This window comes from Palaemon carinicauda, chromosome 1, assembly GCF_036898095.1.
Source record: "Palaemon carinicauda isolate YSFRI2023 chromosome 1, ASM3689809v2, whole genome shotgun sequence".
Lineage (NCBI taxonomy): Eukaryota > Metazoa > Arthropoda > Malacostraca > Decapoda > Palaemonidae > Palaemon > Palaemon carinicauda.
The window spans coordinates 227,893,057-227,913,156 of NC_090725.1; the positions used below are offsets into that span (position 1 = coordinate 227,893,057).

Consider the following 20,100-nt stretch of genomic DNA (forward strand, 5'->3'; position numbering starts at 1 on the left):
ATGATGATTGTTTACCCAACATTAAGAATTTGATTTCTAATAGTTGTCTACAGCATTGGGATGGCCAAGAACAATGCAATACCTATTAAATAAAAATTCAAATAAGAATTGCGATAAAATTCAAGCTGGGCTATGATTTCAAATAGCCCGCACTCCTTTACACTAGGAGCGCTGCAAGCCACTACTAACCTCTACACCCACCTGGTCCTAGCGCTCTCTGTATAGTGTGCATCCATTTACAGTGGTGAAAAATTACAGCTATATTTGAAATAAAATGGATTTTGATTAAACTGGTGTTTCACTTAACTATCCAATAACGCATGTAATATTCACTTTTAGTATCATATTTACAATTAAAAACATAGTGAATTATAATCTCATGCATTGTTTACATTCAAATCAGCTGATCAAATCTGCATAGTCCGTCGTCAACCTATACTGTATTCACTTTCACGATATTATCCCATTGATATGACTATTCACTTTCACAGAAATATCTTACTGATATAACGTATCATGCTTATAAGTATGATATCTCCTTCAAATTATTATTTTCCTTCACTAATTATTATTATATGTATTTCTGTTTAAGAAAGTATAGATAACATACTGTGCGAGAGACAACACTTAAGAAGTTGCGTTATACGTCTAGAGTTGCGGTATAGGCTACGAGTCTTGAACGAAAACACCGAACACTTACAGAAAGTACAATTAAGCTGTACTGTAGGAATATTACTGTACATAATTTACATAATATACACTACAGTATCAGTGAGTATTAGGTTACAGTACTACTAGATAGTAACAACTTATGTTATACAGAACAGTAAGGGGATGATGACGACTCGGTAAACTTTACCTTAGCACATTACTGTACTGTAACCTTACTGTGTCGAGTATGTAGTGAACATATGTGCAAATTTACTATACTGTATTTACATCCATCCTGGTTGTAATATTAACCTTTTTCAAGTTATTAAAATTTTAAAACATTTTAATGAGCAATTTAAAATTATAGAAAATTCAGTATAGTACTTAAAAAGTATTGAAATGGATAGTGAAAACGTGAGTTGGTAAATTTCCGTTTGCCATGGCCCTAATGGAATTATTCCTGTTATGTGTTTCGAAATATGCGATTTTCCATTTATGCAGGGCTGTTGATCGACCAAATTCTCACATAATTCGGGACCATATTGTAAATTTTTAATACTATACTAGATGCCTAAACCAATTGGCAGGAAACGAAAGGTGAATTTTTTCTTTTAGTTTGGATGTAAACAATTATATGAACAAAGCTTCTAGAGAGAAGCTTAATGAACATTAGGTTAACATAGAAATGAAAAAAATTTATTAAAATACAACTTTTTTAGTGTCCTGATTCTTCTTTACAGCATAGATTTCCTTTACTTTAATCCAAATTCTCTTATGTAAAGTAGCCTCGTAAGCCATGATTACTGTTCTTGTGATTTTATTGTTTGCATGAGAATTTTGTTGAATACTAAGTACAGGAAGTGAGTTGATTATGATAAAAATACATATCTTATCATCAGTAGTACTGGAGCCTTATTTCTTGTAATTATTTCTTTATTTTTAGTAAATAGAGAAGATACCATTACAGAATTTAGTCGTGCATCCGCCTGCCCATGGAAAATTATGCTATTACCTAAATTCCATGACTACACTTAATGATAGCTATTTTTGTTGATATGAAAAGTCTTTTTAGGAAAGTCAAGTACAACTGTGGCAGGGATGTAGTTGCATGCAGGGCCCTAACTTGATGTCAATCTGTTTGTAGATAAAAGAAAATCCCCTATATCTTTTTTCCCTCTTCATTTCAGATCCAAAGCAACTTATAACAGGCAAGGTGGGGTAATTACGTGCCTTGCCCCATGCATAACGTATGGAAGTCTAGCGTCTGCTTCCAGCAATGGATCAATACATGTAATAAAGTAAGTGTTTTTAAGTGTTTCCTGGTTTACTTATTTACTGTATAATTTAATTATTCATCAGCTTGATTTATCTTCAAGTTCTTAATTTAGTGAATGACTGTGTTGGTGTTTTTTATCTATAGACATCAGGAATTTTATCAATCTTTAATTTTTTTAAAGATTTTGTTACAGTTTCATCCTAAGGTAATCGGGTGTTGAGGTTTAACTTATGAGTTATTTATATGCTATGTACAGTGATCTGAAGTATCAGTATTTACATTACTCATGGATATTTGTGTTGCTTTTCAGATATGACAAAATGAGTTTAGTAAATAAACGAGAGTTGAACATAGATGAAGACGGTCATGTTGTTGACATGCATTTCTTTGATACAGGTATATATGCTTAGTATGTTCATGAGTTATGTCTGTTGTTTTTTATTCAGATTTGTCAAATAAGTATATTAGCGTACTGGCAGTAGTTATATATTTTTAACCGCAACATATTTATATTCACTACTGTATAGATAACCAGCACTACTTTCTTTTACATATATTTTCTGTAATGATAAAACTAATTACTCAAGCCCTCTCTTATTTCTAGGCTCTCAGTCTGTCTTGACATACGCTACTATGTATGGCTCTATTGTGGGTTGGGATTTGAGAGCTCCAGGAACAGCGTGGAAGCTGGAAAATGGAGCTAGACAGGGTAAGCAAAAATATTCCTTTATTGCTCCTCATTCATGAATGTAAAAAGAGCTCTATTAAAACTCAGACATTTGTTTCTGTGTAATCAGATATATTTAGCTACACAGTTAAAAATGGAATATTCTCCAGTTTATAGAACAACATGACTTTTTTTTTATTAAATAATAGTAAAAAGCAATGCATATATAGTTTTATGATATACATCTCTGAGACTGAGGGATATTCTTATCAAGGACTAGATGGATTTATATGATACTTTTAAATGATAACTTTTTAAATAAATTATACCATTTGATTAAGTATCATATTTCATAGAATTTGAATGATGCATTTATATCCTGCATATCCATACGTCATTATTTCCATATCTGGGCTCCTCTAGATAGTCTAAGATGGATCATACCTTCATTATAGATGAAAGTTTAACATTGACTATTAAAAGGAAAAGCTTATAGAAGAAATGGTTTTTGACAAAGGAAAAAATCTAAGTATTGGAAGATGATGTGTGGTCCCCAAGGACTCTCCTGTTAAGACTAGAAAATGGAATCCAATATGACATAATATCTATCTATGTATCATGGCATTTCCCCCAATTTTGGGGGGTAGCCAACATAAAAAAAGAACAAAAGGGTATGTTTCTTTCCCCCCCCCTCCTCCATTATCCACCACAATGAAGTTTCATATGGAGAAAGCAGCAGGCTCTATCGGAACTGCGTCACTATTGCATTCTCACACAGGGCCAGTACATCCATCCTTCTTGTTCCAACATACTTCCAATCTCACATCGTTTACTCTATCGCACTACATCCATGCACATTCAGACACCCCTAAACTAGAGTATGGAGAGCAGTCACTCTCACTGAGCTCCTCTTCTATAATATCTCACAGGAAGTACCTATACAGGAGAGGGGATTCCCAGGCCCCTTATCCCGTCCCTTTTAGTTGCCTCTTACGACACGCAGTGATACATTGGCATTATTCTAATTGTTATGCCCCACGGCCACAAGAGGCATAATAACATGATATGCCAAAGGAATATTGACATCACTGCCCCAGGGCTAGTGTATCAATTTGCAAAGCATGTACTCCGTAAGCTCAGAAGCTATTGAACCCGTCACAGCACTCCTAATGCTGAATTCATCTTCTAACTTACAACACGTCACCTGCTTAGAACCAAGTCTGACACTAGATACAATGCTAACACTGGTCTTTGTTTCTTGTCTGGCAACCATCTTTCATTCCTGGAGTAAGTTTTAGTTATGCCCCACTTCCTTTCATTAGCCTTAGGGAACACAGCACTGTCCTTAAAATAGGTTTTTCCTTTGTCAAAACCCCTGTAGTTTTGTGCCTAAGGACCAATACTAAGGTAAACACATATGCCACAAAAGTCACACCGCCTACAACCAAGTAAACACCCAATTCAAGTATACATATGTGAAAGGAAAAGACTAACACATCAGTCATTCATTTCATAATAAAAGATCCTTGGGGAAGGAGGTAGAGGACCTTCATAGGGCCTCTGCCAGGGGACCCAGATAAGGTCCCTCTCTTCTACCTGATTTCCTCTCGTAGGTGCCACAAATAAGCCGAGTGTGATGCACACTTTTTTTACCACCTGGATTTTTTTCAGATAGTGCCGCATAAAGTCCTGATGTTCAGACCAACCTGTAAAGCTCTTGATTTCCTAAAATTGCATCTTCTTGGCAAAAAAAAAACAAGGGGACTAATGATAAGTAATTTTCCTCAAAATCTGAGTTTGAAGGATGAAGAGAGAATATATTTTTAAAGAGGAAGGTCAGGAGAACACAAATAGCCCTTGTAGAAAAGGGTCTTGTTGATCTGGGTATATTAAAACAAACTACCTTCTAAAGACATAGATCTCTGCAGAAATAAATTGAGGATAGATACTGCATTGAGGTTACCATCACCAGGCTGTAAAGACAAAATAAAGAGGGCCCTGTCCTGTAGGGGCTTTCATTTTTGACCAAAAAAGAGCACACTTAGATTCACATCAAAATCAACAGACAGCAAAGCATGAGGGTTAGGAATTTCTGTTCTCTATTCGTTGGTGTAAGTTCACTGACTTTTGTTCCTGAGACTGTGGTTTAGAAAATATAGCCTTCTGAAGTGGCTCATTTTAAAGTAATAAGAGAGTTATATAATTTTGCAAAGATTTTAAGCCCTCTATGAAGGGGTTAGAGTAAAGTCTCCCTTTTCTTCATACATGAATTCATAACAAAGACTCAGAACCCTGCCATTAATATTAGGTTTGAGTCCTTTTCTATTTCTTGACCTCGGAAAGCAACTGAGGGGTTGGATGAGTAACTTTGTTGTCCGGTGAGGGGACTAAGATGCCATTTGAAGTGGACACAACCCATTAAGCCACAGTTCCAAAACCTTTTTGTTGGTACAGCGAAGGGCAAGAGGAAAGACCCTAAGAACATAATTTCTGTCTGGCTTCAAGACATAGGAGCATCAAGCAATTAGTGAGATGATAAAACTATCTCAAGCTTGCATTCATATACATCAGGAAAGAGGCAGTTACCCTAGACTTCAAAAGAAACTTGTCAATGAGGCAAGTTTTAGAGGCAAGAGTCGGGAAGTGGCAGACAACCTTCACAGTCCATTACCTAAGAGATTGTACCTTGGAGGAATAATGAGAGGAGACTCCTTGCTGCAGGATAAGTAAAGCCACTTTGGTAGCTGGCTTCCATATTGGGTGGTAATTTAATCTCTTGCGGACTGTGTGGGCACAACCTCATCAGAACTGAGGTGTCACAGTTTTTTTATAAATATAATTATGCCATTATCTAATTTTAAACATCTTTCTTAAAACACACGAATCAATAAATGCCTAGTTTAAAGATATATTACAGTTTTGCACTGAATGTAAGCTCTCACGCATTGGGATTATACTTCCATTTACAAATAAAGTGAGAAATCGCACTTATAAACATGACAATTGTTTCAGAAGATGCTGCCACTGCTCTTGTCTTTGACTGACGATATACCAATCCCTGACACATGATAAAACTTGTAAGAAATTGTTTTGGAGATATGAAAATTTGCCTTGATAAGAATGTAAGTTATGTGGAATGGAAGTACATAGAATATTTGCACTGACTCCAAGAAAGAGAGTAACTCGATTTAGGTAATAAGCTCAGAGCTGCTCATGTGACATGGATAAAAAATGAACGTTAAGTTAGCGGCACAGCTCCTAAGTGAGTTAGTTGCAACTTCTTTAGAATTCTACTTTGAAAAAATATGTGAATGTGAGAGAAGTAAAGCTACTATTGATTTCATAAATGGTGTTCAACATCTTATTTGACATATTGAATTATCAAAACTTAAAGGCCAAGGCATTTAAATGCTCAATTCAGAAAAATAATCCAATGATATCAAAGATTTTCTTATAGAATAGAAAAAGTTAATTCATTGGTTTTCTATATTCCATACAAAATCTTCAGATTCTATACAAAACTGCATGGCATCTAATAGTGGGCCTTGGCAATTTATGATGACCTACAAATTCAGACAAGATCATATTGAACTATTATTTTTAGAAAGTCAGAAGTATGGAAGGCAGTAATGATGATCCAACAGCAAGACAGTTCGCTCCAACTTCCAAAAGGTTACTTTTACATAAATACTTGATGGATACCAGTCATGGCAACTGCTTGCCATTGGAGCTGGTGCCCATATTAATTGCTTCAAGCAGCATAAAAAATCATGTTGTAGTAAATTATATAAATGCTTTTCTCAAGGCATAGAATTTTAGAAAAAGTTCAGAAGACAAGGATGATAATTAGGATTATATTTCTAACCATTATCAATGGTCAAAATGTTCAAATGATATACAGTAGGGTCCCGGATTATGCGAGAATTTAGTCGATCAATGACCTCGTATAAATGGAAAATCGCATATTTCGAAACACACAACTAAGAAATATAGTAATTCCATTTGGGCCATGGCAACCAGCAACTTCCCTATTCAAATGTGTTTACCACCCATTTCCAATACTTTCTATGTACTATACTGTATTTTATTTTATCAAATTGTTCTTGTAAATAAATCAATCATTTAATATACTTTAAAGTTCTAATAACTTGAAAAAAAGGTTAAAGTTACAACCAGGATGGGTGTAAACACCTTATATTTCCCGTTATAACACGACCCAAAATACAGACAAATTTTAATGTTTGTCATATCAATTGTATAAGACAACTGGTGAATAGCAAAACCATCACTGTATAGCGTAGCTTTTGTTGTATCATTGAAAATCCTAAATTATCAAAATAAAGGAGATTTTATATCATACGTTTCCTAAACACGCCAAAAAGCACAATAAAAAATGACGACCATTGTTTTGTTTACGTTTATCTCTGATCATAACGAAAAAACGAACGCATTTACTCATCTGTGTATAGGTTAGTTTTTACATGATGATTTTGTTATTACCAATGTTATTCTACTTGAATTTTCTTAGAACTTCAAAATAAATGAAATAATGTTTTCCTTTATGACGCCACCTGAAACGGAAACCTTCCATATGATCTTCGATCATAGTAAACAAACGAACCCATTAAACACACATGATCAAAGTGATACGATACATACATACATATACCAAGGCACTTCCCCAATTTTGGGGGGTAGCCGACATCAACAAATGAAACAAAAACAAAAAAGGGGACCTCTACTCTCTACGTTCCTCTCAGCCTAACAAGGGACTCAACTGAGTTCAGCTGGTACTGCTAGGGTGTCACAGCCCACCCTCCCCCGTTATCCACCACAGATGAAGCTTCATAATGCTGAATCCCCTACTGCTGCTACCTCCGCGGTCATCTAAGGCATCGGAGGAAGCAGCAGGGCCTACCGGAACTGCGTCACAATCGCTCGCCATTCATTCCTATTTCTAGCACGCTCTCTTGCCTCTCTCACATCTATCCTCCTATCACCCAGAGCTTCCTTCACTCCGTCCATCCACCCAAACCTTGGCCTTCCTCTTGTACTTCTCCCATCAACTCTTGCATTCATCACCTTCTTTAGCAGACAGCCATTTTCCATTCTCTCAACATGGCCAAACCACCTCAACACATTCATATCCACTCTAGCTGCTAACTCATTTCTTACACCCGTTCTCACTCTCACCACTTCGTTCCTAACCCTATCTACTCGAGATACACCAGCCATACTCCTTAGACACTTCATCTCAAACACATTCAATTTCTGTCTCTCCATCACTTTCATTCCCCACAACTCCGATCCATACATCACAGTTGGTACAATCACTTTCTCATATAGAACTCTCTTAACATTCATGCCCAACCCTCTATTTTTTACTACTCCCTTAACTGCCCCCAACACTTTGCAACCTTCATTCACTCTCTGACGTACATCTGCTTCCACTCCACCATTTGCTGCAACAACAGACCCCAAGTACTTAACCTGATCCACCTCCTCAAGTAACTCTCCATTCAACATGACATTCAACCATGCACCACCTTCCCTTCTCGTACATCTCATAACCTTACTCTTACCCACATTAACTTTCAACTTCCTTCTCTCGCACACACTTCCAAATTCTGTCACTAATCGGCCAAGCTTCTCTTCTGTGTCTGCAACCAGTACAGTATCATCCGCAAACAACAACTGATTTACCTCCCATTCATGGTCATTCTCGTCTACCAGTTTTAATCTTCTTCCAAGCACTCGAGCATTCACCTCTCTCACCACTCCATCAACATACAAGTTAAACAACCACGGCGACATCACACATCTCTGTCTCAGCCCCACTCTCACCGGAAACCAATCACTCACTTCATTTCCTATCCTAACACATGCTTTACTACCTTTGTAGAAACTTTTCACTGCCTGCAACAACCTTCCACCAACTCCATATAACCTCATCACATTCCACATTGCTTCCCTATCAACTCTATCATACGCTTTCTCCAGATCCATAAACGTAACATACACCTCCTTACCTTTTGCTAAATATTTCTCGCATATCTGCCTTACTGTAAAAATCTGATTCATACAACCCCTACCTCTTCTAAAACCACCCTGTACTTCTAAGATTGCATTCTCTGTTTTATCCTTGATCCTATTAATCATTACTCTACCATACACTTTTCCAACTATGCTTAACAAACTAATACCTCTTGAATTACAACACTCATGCACATCTCCCTTACCCTTATATAGTGGTACAATACATGCACAAACCCAGTCTACTGGTACCATTGACAACATAAAACACATATTAAACAATCTCACCAACCATTCAAGTACAGTCACACCCCCTTCCTTCAACATTTCAGCTCTCACACCATCCATACCAGACGCTTTTCCTACTCTCGTTTCATCTAGTGCTCTCCTCACTTCATCTATTGAAATCTCTCTCTCATTCTCATCTCCCATCACCGGCACCTCAACACCTGGAACAGCAATTATATCTGCCTCCCTATTATCCTCAACATTCAGTAAACTTTCAAAATATTCCGCCCATCTTTTCCTTGCCTCCTCTCCTTTTAACAACCATCCATTTCCATCTTTCACTGTCTCTTCAATTCTTGAGCCAGCCTTCCTTACTCTCTTCACTTCTTTCCAAAACTACTTCTTATTCTCTTCATATGAATGACCCAATCCCTGACCCCACCTCAGGTCAGCTGCCCTCTTTGCCTCACGTACCTTGCGCTTTACTAATGATATTACAAACATTTAGTAAACATTGTTATTACAAATATTTTACTTACCATATCCATATAAATTCCTAAATTCGTAGCAAAGCTGGAAAACTTTTTTTTTTTCTTATGCGTTTAATCCACAATAGCAAACTGCCGATAGTGACAGAATGATAATTTATGATAATTCTAAACTGTTACGAAAGATAATTGTCCTTTCCATATCCAAAATACTTTTTCCTAACTTCAGTTATAAGTCAGCTTGTACTCACCTCAATTATGGAACCATATGGAAAAAAGGTAAAGGAAGAAGAAAGTACTTGGCCAATTTTTAAAGTCATTGAACAATTAGGTTACCGCCATAACGTTCAATGTGACAGAGAGAGAGAGAGAGAGAGAGAGAGAGATAATGATGGTTTTAAATGTACTAAATAAATATGATAGGCTATAAGACATAAGTGCTTATGTAATATTAACTGTATAGATGGTTTGAATAAGTTAAGAAATGGTATAAACTATTCTTTGTTACTCTTTTCGTACGCGCATATTCTCGAGATCGGAAGCTAGACATCAGCTGATGTGATCACAGCCAAAAGTAAAACAAAAAGAAGTCGGTAATACTTGATTTTTAAAACACACCCGAAATTTAAAAACATAAATACATGTTTTATTATAGCGCAATTGACTATTTAAAGAGTAAAAATTTTCTGAAATAGAATGGTGTTATCTAAAAAGTAGTGGTTTGATGACGAAATCAGAGTCCGTACTTTAAGCTACGATTGAAATGGATGCATACACGGTAAATCTTTTCGTTTCGTATTTAATTGACACTTTTTTAAGAAAACTTATTTTGGTTTCTTCATCTATATGTAAGTATTGTATAACACCAGAGAGAGAGAGAGAGAGAGAGAGAGAGAGAGAGAGATTTGAGGTTTTCTGGTATCAAATCTCTCTCTCTCTCTCTCTCTCTCTCTCTCTCTCTTGTATTAATGTTATGTTTCTTAGGGCTTTTTACACTTTCTTAAGTTAGGGCGAACTCCAAAATTTTCTTTAGAAAAATCATTTTTATTATATACTTCATGTAATGGGCGAAAAGCAATTAGTTATTACTTGTATGTGTAAGTGCATTTGTTTGTTCTTTGTGATCAGTGATGAAACGTAAACAAAACTTTTTCTATTTCAAGTGGTGTTTTTAAGGAAAACATGATACAAAATCACTCTTATTTCATTTATTTTGAATGTCTAAGGATAAAATAAGTGAAACAACATTAATAACAACATTATTATAACATTAATAACAACATTATTATAACATACCAACACTTAGTAAGATATCGGTTGCTGCAAAAGCTAACCTATACAGTATACTGATGTGTAAATGTGTTCATTTGTTCATTAGCATCAGCAATTGTATGTAACCAAAGCAATGGTTTTTATGTTAGGTGGCATGTTTAACTAAAGCATGATATAAAATTGTATTTATTTGAATTATTTTGGATTTCTAAGTATAAAGCAAAAGGATTTCAAGCAATTAGATGAAATGGAGGACGATGCACTATTTGAGGATGACAGTGCTAGTACTGCAAACGAAAGCAACGAAGATGATCCCCATGACTATGCTGTCCTGATTAATTTTTGAGACACTTTTCAAAATTTCAAATGACTGCTGATTTTAATTGTTTAATTATTTTCAAGTTTAGTAAAAAAAAAATTTTTTTTTTAACTTGTTTGCATCATTGTATTTCTGTATACCATAGTACGTATGGGTACCGGTAACCTGTGAATTTTGAAGTTTTGGACAACCACCATATACTACGAAAGAAATGTTTTTGGTGAAGGAGGTATTGTAATAAAGATAAAATTAATTCTTATTTTTATTTTACTTACACACAATTACAGTATACTGTATGATTATACTGAGCATATTATATGCTGTGAAGTCAATTCTTCCTAACTGCTATGTAAGTAGAAAAAATAATTACAAATATGGAAAATTCTAGTTTTAAATATTTAACTTAGCCGGTGAATATATAATAGCTGCAACTCTGTTGCTCGACAGACAAAAAACAGTAAAAACTCGCCAGCGATCGTTATACAGGTTGCGGGTGTGCCCACCAGCGCCAACTGTCGGCCAGATACCACTCTCGATGTAAACAAAGACTCAATTTCTTCTCTGTCGACGTGTCGACAAGACGTACTTTTACTCGCTGTAGAACCTGGAGTTTTTCTCAACATATTTGGTGAAGTACTTCATTTTGGTTTGAGCTTTCGCAGTGCAGGTGTTTTATCTTCATCTTAAATCTTGAACTCGTTTTTGGATAGATTTATTTTTTTATGACAAAGAGAGTATGGACTTTCTTTGACTTTTAAATGGCCGACCCTTCCCCTAGACGGAAGTGTGTTTAGGCTTTTAGCAATTATCTTATCACGTTATAAATTAATTATAGATTTTCCTCTATATATTTTATATCTCACCGCCTTTAATAGGCCTCTTCGATTAACTTTCCATTTATAATAAACATAAAAATAAATTTTAATGATTTGTTTATATGCGACCTTTCCTGAGAGTAGGCGGTCCTAACTTGGAAACCGAAGTTAAACAACGTTGAGCCCTTTTCAATCGTAATAGCTTTTAAAGAGCTAATGATTTAAAACTTTTTAAATGAATATTTTTAATAAATATTTTATGAAAGATTTTCTTTGAATAGTCTTCGTACTTTTTTCAAAGATGAACTAACGTTTAGTTTACTTATGCTACGCAGTTTGCGCTCTATCGTTACGATAGAGAGAGAGAGTATCACGGTTTCACTTTGCAGAAAGAGTAAATCGATTCTGACGTTTTGTTCATTCTTCTTTCAAAGTAAATGTTTTAAATTCTATTTTAAAGGAACTTTTTAATTGAAAAACCTTTCAGTTTTTTCCTTTGGTCAAATAACATGTTTTTTTGACGAAACGTAATTGGGCTCTTCTCTTAGGTGCGAAATCAAGAGAGAGAGAGAGAGAGAGAGGAGAGAAAACGTTCCGTTCAAGCGGGTTACTCTCGTCCCTAGTCTCTGTACGGGGAGAAAAGATAAAACGTTTTTAGTTTTATTCTCGTCCCCAGGCAATGTACGGTGAGAGATTGAAAACGTAGTTTTGAATGAACTAGTGTTTAGTCTCTTCCCCAGCCACTGAATTTTTTATCTTAAATTATGTTTACTGTGTTTTGCTGGTATTAATGTGCTTGCATTATACGACTGATTTCGCATTTACTACCTTTTGATGAGGGTAGAATTGCGTGCTTCAGGTAGAAATCAGTAAAAGTTTCGATTTCAGTGAAATAAGTGCAAACAGAAAATCGTAGTGATAAAGTGATATTGCGCAAAGTGTTAGAGTGTTGCGTAACCGAGGGTTCGTCTGTTCGTGCCTGTCGTTCACCTAGTCCGGGACCTCTTGCAAGCTCCCAAGCCCAGGGGAGAAGTAATGTCGTACGACTTATGGGTTCGAGAGGCCTTGATCAGCGAACAGACGTTCCCTCTATGGCAGGGGTGGCCAACCTTTTGTTTCCCATGCACCAATTTTGTTCATTTCTAATTCACATTAGAAATCCTCTAAGTATGGTGATTTGGACATATTTGGCAGTTATACATATACTCATTATATATATATATATATATATATATATATATATATATATATTATTCGGTTTATGACGAAGTTTTGATGGTAAGATTTTCAATACAATTGGAGTAATATTAGTGGAGAAAAATGTACTTTTTTTTATCGGGATTTTTGCTAATAAATCAAAAAAAAATTTTATCAAATTATTTGAATCTTATATATGATGAAGATGTTTTATATGTCCAAACTCTAAAAAATATATAGAAAGGGTGTATTTTGAATAATTAAAAAAAGAAATGTAGAACATAGCAGACTGTCCCCTTAAATTCTTTTTTTATTTTTTTTTCTAGAAATTAGTATTAATATTAGTACTATTAGTTTTTTTTTATAAGCAGGCATGTTTTTTCTTTTATTATCTCTGGGGTATAGTGCGCCACTTGTTATCGTGTAATGCGCCACTGTTGGCGCATGCGCCATAGGTTGGCCACCCCTGCTCTATGGTATCGGGTGTATCTTACCAAGATCTCCCCTACCATAAGGCGAGAGAGACATTTTTCTCCTCGTCATCCGAAGGCTTTTCGCATAAGTAACCTGAAACAAGGTTTCGAGGCCCTTAAGCGAAAGTCAGTCCTTTCAGGACAGGTCCAGCGTCCTGGTTGTAGCCATTAGGACAGCTCTGACCCTATGCAGTCATCGGAAAACTGCTCGCCACCTAACAAAAGCGTAACACAGACTCCGAGAGTCTTTTTGCTGGCAAGGTTTTGCGGTCACAAACGTTACCCTCGTCTCTTACCGCAACCATTTCCGTTGATCCTAAATGGGTTGTACGGCAAGACATGCAGAATAAGCTTGCCTCCCTTATGGAAGACTATTCTGCCGATTAGTACGTTGAGCCTAGCCGTTTATCTCATCGAGATCCTGGCTTTCAGCCAACCTAACGTTCCTTTGTGCGTCCTGGTGACGTTGGCGTAGCTAAGTCACGTCAGTCAGGTTGTTTAGAACCACACTCGATGCGGTCTCGTGTGGATTTTCAGCCACATTTGGACGTTAGGCCACTTGCTGATGCTCCTGTTGACGTTCAGGACGTTCGCTAACAATCGGAGTTGACTTGTTTTGACGCTGTGCGTCAACCTCCACATTCTAGAGTTGTTTTGACTGCTCAATCTAGGCGGTCAAAGCAGTCTCGAGTGGACGCTGTGCGTCCTCACGCACCTGTTGTTGTTGACAGTTCACAGACAGTCAAGCAGTTACATGACGTTGCGTCCTGGTCTCTCTCACCTGTTGTTGTTGACAGTTCACAGACTGTCAAGCAGTTACATGACGTTGCGTCCTGGTCCGCTACTAATGCACCAGTGCGTGTGGACTCTGCTTGTAAAGCATTGCCACCACGGTAGGTCTCTCCCTTGCTTGAGACTTAGCTATTATCGGACAAGGCTCCTTTAGATGAGGAAGTTGCTGTTCCCCCTCCTACTGATATTCCCTTGAGGACTCTGTCAGACGGAGAGGAGCCTAAGCTGCTTAGCCCTCTATGGACTTTAATTAAATCATGCTGATTTTTAAGGATCTTTGTCCGGATCTTTTTGTAACTGCTGCTCCTCGTTCGCCTAAACGTCAGAGCTTACACTAGGCCTAGCTACTTCGAAACTGTTGTTTTATAAGCTAGTGCTCTCTCGCTCTCCTAGAGAGCTTTACGTTTGCTAGGCGACTGGTTTATCACCAGGAGGAGTTTGGGGGATACAGCCTTTGCTTTCCCTTCTTTTAAACTGGCTTATAGAGCGAGAGTCTGATATGACACGAGAGAAGTTCTCGGCTTGGGAGTTCCTGCCTCTGCCCAGATAGACTTCTAAAATCTCGTAGACTCTCCCTGGCGCCTGGCCAGGAGACGCTCCAAGATTTTACAGGTCAACTTCACAGCTGTTTTCGAGCCTTTGAAGTTTTGCTGTACAATTATGTCATGCATAAACAAGGCTTTCAGGGATGGCTCCAATGATCTGACAGCCACGTTCTCTGCAGGAGTACGTAAGAGGCAAGTGCGCTCAATGTGTTCATTGTCAAGACAAACTTCGCGATGAAGTCTACCAGGCTGTCTTGACAGCATTTATGGAAGGCGACTGGATGGTCTCTCTCGACCTTCAGGAGGCATACTTCCACATTCCTATACACCCGGATTCCCAACCGTTTCTGAGGTTTGTTTACAGGAATGTGGGGTACCAGTTTCGAGCTATCGGAGATCAGAGCCTCCCTGTACTTGGACGACTGGCTTCTTAGAGCCTCTTCCAGTCATCGCTGTCTGAAGGATCTCAATTGGACTCTAGATCTGGCCAAGGAATTGGGACTCCTAGTCAATTTGGAAAAGTCACAGCTGGTCCCATCCCAAACTATTCTGTATTTAGGGATGGAGATTCACAGTCAAGTTTTTCGGGCTTTTCCGTCGGCCCCCAGAATAGATCAAGCCCTGCTCTCCATCCAGAAGATGCTGAAGAAAGAACGCTGCTCAGTCAGGCTGTGGATGAGTCTGGTAGGGACGCTGTAATCCCTGGAGCAATTTGTATCATTAGGAAGACTACACCTCCGTCCTCTTCAATTCCATCTGGCTTTTCACTGGAAAAAGGACAAGACGCTAGAGGCAGTCTCGATCCCGATTTCCGAAAAGATAAAGTCTTGTCTGACTTGGTGGAAGGACAATATCAGCCTAAGAGAGGGTCTTCCCCTGGCAGTTCAGATACCCAACCACGTTCTCTTCTCGGAAGCATCGGACTTGGGCTGGGGCGCGACGCTGGACGGTCGGGAATGCTCAGGTCTGTGGAACTCGAGTCAGAGGAGCATGCATATCAACTGCAAGGAGCTTTTGGCGGTTCATCTGGCCTTGAGAAGTTTCGAGTATCTCCTTCGAGGCAAAGTGGTGGAAGTAAACTCGGACAACACCACGGCCTTGGCGTACATCTCCAAACAGGGAGGTACCCACTCACTGACGTTGTACGAGATCGCAAGGGACCTGCTCATCTGGTCAAAAGATCGAGGCATCTCCCTAGTAACGAGGTTCATCCAGGGCGACTTGAACATCCTAGCAGATTGTCTCAGTCGGAAAGGTCAAGTAATTCCAACCGAATGGACCCTCCACAAGGATGTGTGCAAGAGACTTTGGGCGACTTGGGGTCAACCCACCATAGATCTCTTTGCAACCTCGCTGACCAAGAGGCTTCCAATCTATTGCTCTCCAGTCCCGGACCCAGCAGCAATACATATAGATGCCTTCCTCCTAGATTGGTCACATCTGGATCTTTACGCATTCCCACCATTCAAGATTGTCAACAAGGTACTGCAGAAGTTCGCCTCTCACGAAGGGACAAGGTTGACGTTAGTTGCTCCCCTCTGGCCCGCGAGAGAATGGTTCACCGAGGTACTTCGATGGTTAGTAGACGTTCCCAGAAGTCTTCCTCTAAGAGTAGACCTTCTACGTCAGCCACACGTAAAGAAGGTACACCAAAGCCTCCACGCTCTTCGTCTGACTGCCTTCAGACTATCGAAAGACTCTCGAGAGCTAGAGGCTTTTCGAAGGAGGCAGCCAGTGCGATTGCTAGAGCAAGGAGAGCGTCTACCATTAGAGTCTACCAATCGAAGTGGGAAGTCTTCCGAGACTGGTGCAAGTCAGTTTCTGTATCCTCGACCAGTACCTCTGTAGCCCAAATAGCTGATTTTCTCTTATACCTGAGAAAAGGACGATCCCTTTCAGCTCCCACTATCAAGGGCTATAGAAGCATGTTGGCATCGGTCTTCCGGCATAGAGGCTTAGATCTTTCCAACAATAAAGATCTGCAAGACCTCCTTAAGTCTTTCGAGACCACTAAGGAGCGTCGTTTGGCTACTCCTGAGTGGAATTTAGACGTGGTCCTAAGATTCCTCATGTCAGACAGGTTTGAGCCTTTACAGTCAGCCTCCCTGAAAGATCTCACTCTTAAGACTCTTTTCCTGGTATGCTTAGCCTCGGCTAAAAGAGTCAGTGAGATTCATGCCTTCAGCAAGAACATCGGATTTTCGTCAGAAAAAGCTACTTGTTCTCTGCAACTTGGTTTTCTAGCCAAAAATGAGCTACCTTCTTGTCCTTGGCCTAAATCTTTCGATATTCCCAGCTTATCGGAGATCGTAGGCAATGAACTAGAAAGAGTCTTATGCCCTGTTAGAGCTCTTAAGTTCTACCTAGCTCGTACTAAACCTTTACGAGGCCAATCTGAAGCGTTATGGTGTTCGGTTAAGAAACCATCCTTGCCTATGTCAAAGAATGCTTTGTCATGTTTTATCAGATTGTTAATACGAGAAGCTCATTCACACTTGAGTGAGGAAGACCGATCTTTGCTTAAGGTTAAGACGCACGAGGTTAGAGCTGTAGCAACTTCCGTGGCCTTTAAGCAAAATAGATCTCTGCAAAGTATCATGAACGCAACCTATTGGAGAAGCAAGTCAGTGTTCGCGTCATTTTACTTAAAAGATGTCCAGTCTCTTTACGAGAACTGCTACACACTGGGACCATTCGTAGCAGCGAGTGCAGTAGTGGGTGAGGGCTCAACCACTACAATTCCCTAATTCCAGATCCTTTTAATCTGTCTCTTGAAATGTTTTAATGTTTTATGGGTTGTCCGGAAGGCTAAGAAGACTTTCGCATCCTGTTTGATTTGGCGGGTGGTCAAAGTCATTTCTTGAGAGCGCCCAGATTAGGGGTTTGATGAGGTCCTGTTGTATGGGTTGCAGCCCTTGATACTTCAGCTCCTGGGGGTCTGTCAGCATCCTAAGAGGATCGCTGGGCTCCGTAAGGAAGACGTACTTACAAGGCAGAGTAATCGTCGAAGTCGACTTCCTTACCAGGTACCTATTTATTTTGGTTTTGTTATATTGATAACTGCCAAAATGAAATAAAAAACTCTTAGCTTATACGATGTAAACATATTTAACTCTGGTCTCTACCCACCTCCTTGGGTGTGAATCAACTATTATATATTCACCGGCTAAGTTAAATATTTAAAAATGATATTTTAATTATAAAATAAATTTTTGAATATACTTACCCGGTGAATATATAAATTAAACGACCCTCCCTTCCTCCCCAATAGAGACGCAGTGGGATGAGAAGAAATTGAGTCTTTGTTTACATCGAGAGTGGTATCTGGCCGACAGTTGGCGCTGGTGGGCACACCCGCAACCTGTATAGCGATCGCTGGCGAGTTTTTACTGTTTTTTTGTCTGTCGAGTAACAGAGTTGCAGCTATTATATATTCACCGGGTAAGTACATTCTAAAATTTATTTTATAATTAAAATATCATGTTTCAGACAATAATTAGGCTAGCCTACCGACAAGTTCACACAACAAAACCCGAGTACTATAAATAAATAAAGATAAAATTACCGGTAAATATTCTTATTTTACTTAAACATAAAACTGTATAACGTAATTAAAATGAGTGTTATATGATTTTAGGTTAATCCTTCCAACCTACTAACCTACTAATGAACAATACAGTGTATACAATAAGAATACCCTAACAAGAACACAACAGAGGTCGAGAATTAATATTTCATAATTCCAAAAGTATTTCTCGTGTAATGAGCAAACCCTGACTTTTTTCATCCTAAACTAGTCTTCAAATTTTGCCCTTTACATGGAAATATACAATTCTTTACATTTTACTTCTATGCTGATATCTTCACAGGTGTTATTACCTCATATGCATTAGAGGGTACCCAGAGCTGGCTAGTGGCTGGAACCAGCAGTGGACACCATGTTTGCTGGGATCTTCGTTTTATGCTTCCAATTTCGACAGTTGTTCATCGCAAAGGTAATATTACACAGAAGTTTTTATAGTTAATTTCATGTAGTTAGTAAAGGTGTTGAGATTATTATTATAATAAGAATGATAATTATATGATATTCAAAATAGAAGGCAAATGAAATTTTCATCAACAACCCACAAAAATTAAATGAAAGTGTACAATATAGAAGGAAGAGATAGATTTGGACTTGTTTTCAATAGACTCATTTGTTGCCATGAATGAAATTTTTTACTCACGCATGCAAGATTTATTCCTCAAGTTCACTTCTGCTGATTCGGTATTATTTGAAATGTGCTTTATTTTTTTGTCCATTTCAATTACTTTATAGAAAAAAATATTAATTTCTCTAAATTTTAATAATAAAAACATTATCTTGTTATTAATTTGCTAACTATTCTTATTTGCTTCACATATGTAAGAGCTATGATATTAAGTGTTCTTTATGTGACTGCTTTAAATAAGCAATTGGTGCTTTGTCAGAATTTTTTTTTCTTCAGATTTTTTATAAGTGTACATGCCAAAAACATAGATTTATTCCCTACAAGAGGTACATACAATAAACTCATTCTCACCAGGCTGTACATCTTGCACACACTATTCCATATAGTATCTATGCTTCCTTTCGATTTAAAAAATTATCCATAACAAGGTGTCACTCAGGAGTTACATGAATTATTCATTAGCTATAAAAGGAGGCCTTTCATCTTTGAAATGGTAACAGATCAGATTTGACTTAGAATAACTATACTCAACTAAGAGTTGTTGCTCAGAAAATTTTGTGCTCTTTGGTATAGACTTAACAGTTCCTCCTTTACTTGAACTACATGGCAACTCTTTCGACGGATGAGAAACTTAATCATCCTTATTCCTATTATCCTGAGGCTAAACTAACTAATTTAACTTCTCGGTCCTGGAAATTGAAACACTACTGATGGACCTTGATGCTTATGGAAGGAATAGATATAAATGGTATTTTTCCTTTGTTTTTAATAAAAACTCATGATTTCTTAGCTTCTTAGTTGTCTGTTATTTTCCGTAAGTTAGCAAGGGGTTCTTTTAGCACTTTTTAGAAAATTGGTAATGTTATTCCATTAGGTAAATGTGTATGTGGCACCTCTAGCCATGCAAATTACCACCCAATTTCCGTAGCTCTTATGTTATCTAAAATTTTTGAATGTCTAAAGAGGTATGCTGAAGTTAATAATCAATTCCTTAGTTTGCAATTTGCCTTGAAACATGTGATACCTTCTTACAATTTCCAATGCTGTACAGAAATCCTTCGATTGTGGTCAGAAAGTTTTTATGATTGGTCTTCATTTTACTGCTGCCTTTTGCTGTGTTAACCGGGAGTGGA

General features: G+C 37.9%; 1 protein-coding gene across 4 annotated transcripts in view; it reads left to right on the top strand.

Moving 5' to 3' along the window:
• Vps15 (vacuolar protein sorting 15) overlaps positions 1-20,100 on the top strand; it is a 796,097-nt gene that overhangs the window by 765,818 nt on the left and 10,179 nt on the right. For all 4 annotated transcript variants that reach the window (XM_068387739.1, XM_068387743.1, XM_068387753.1 and 1 more), the window contains 4 exons: positions 1,839-1,949; positions 2,238-2,323; positions 2,532-2,636; positions 18,626-18,751. In XM_068387739.1, coding sequence (XP_068243840.1) covers positions 1,839-1,949; positions 2,238-2,323; positions 2,532-2,636; positions 18,626-18,751 — 428 coding nt within the window. The remainder of the gene's footprint in view (positions 1-1,838; positions 1,950-2,237; positions 2,324-2,531; positions 2,637-18,625; positions 18,752-20,100) is intronic.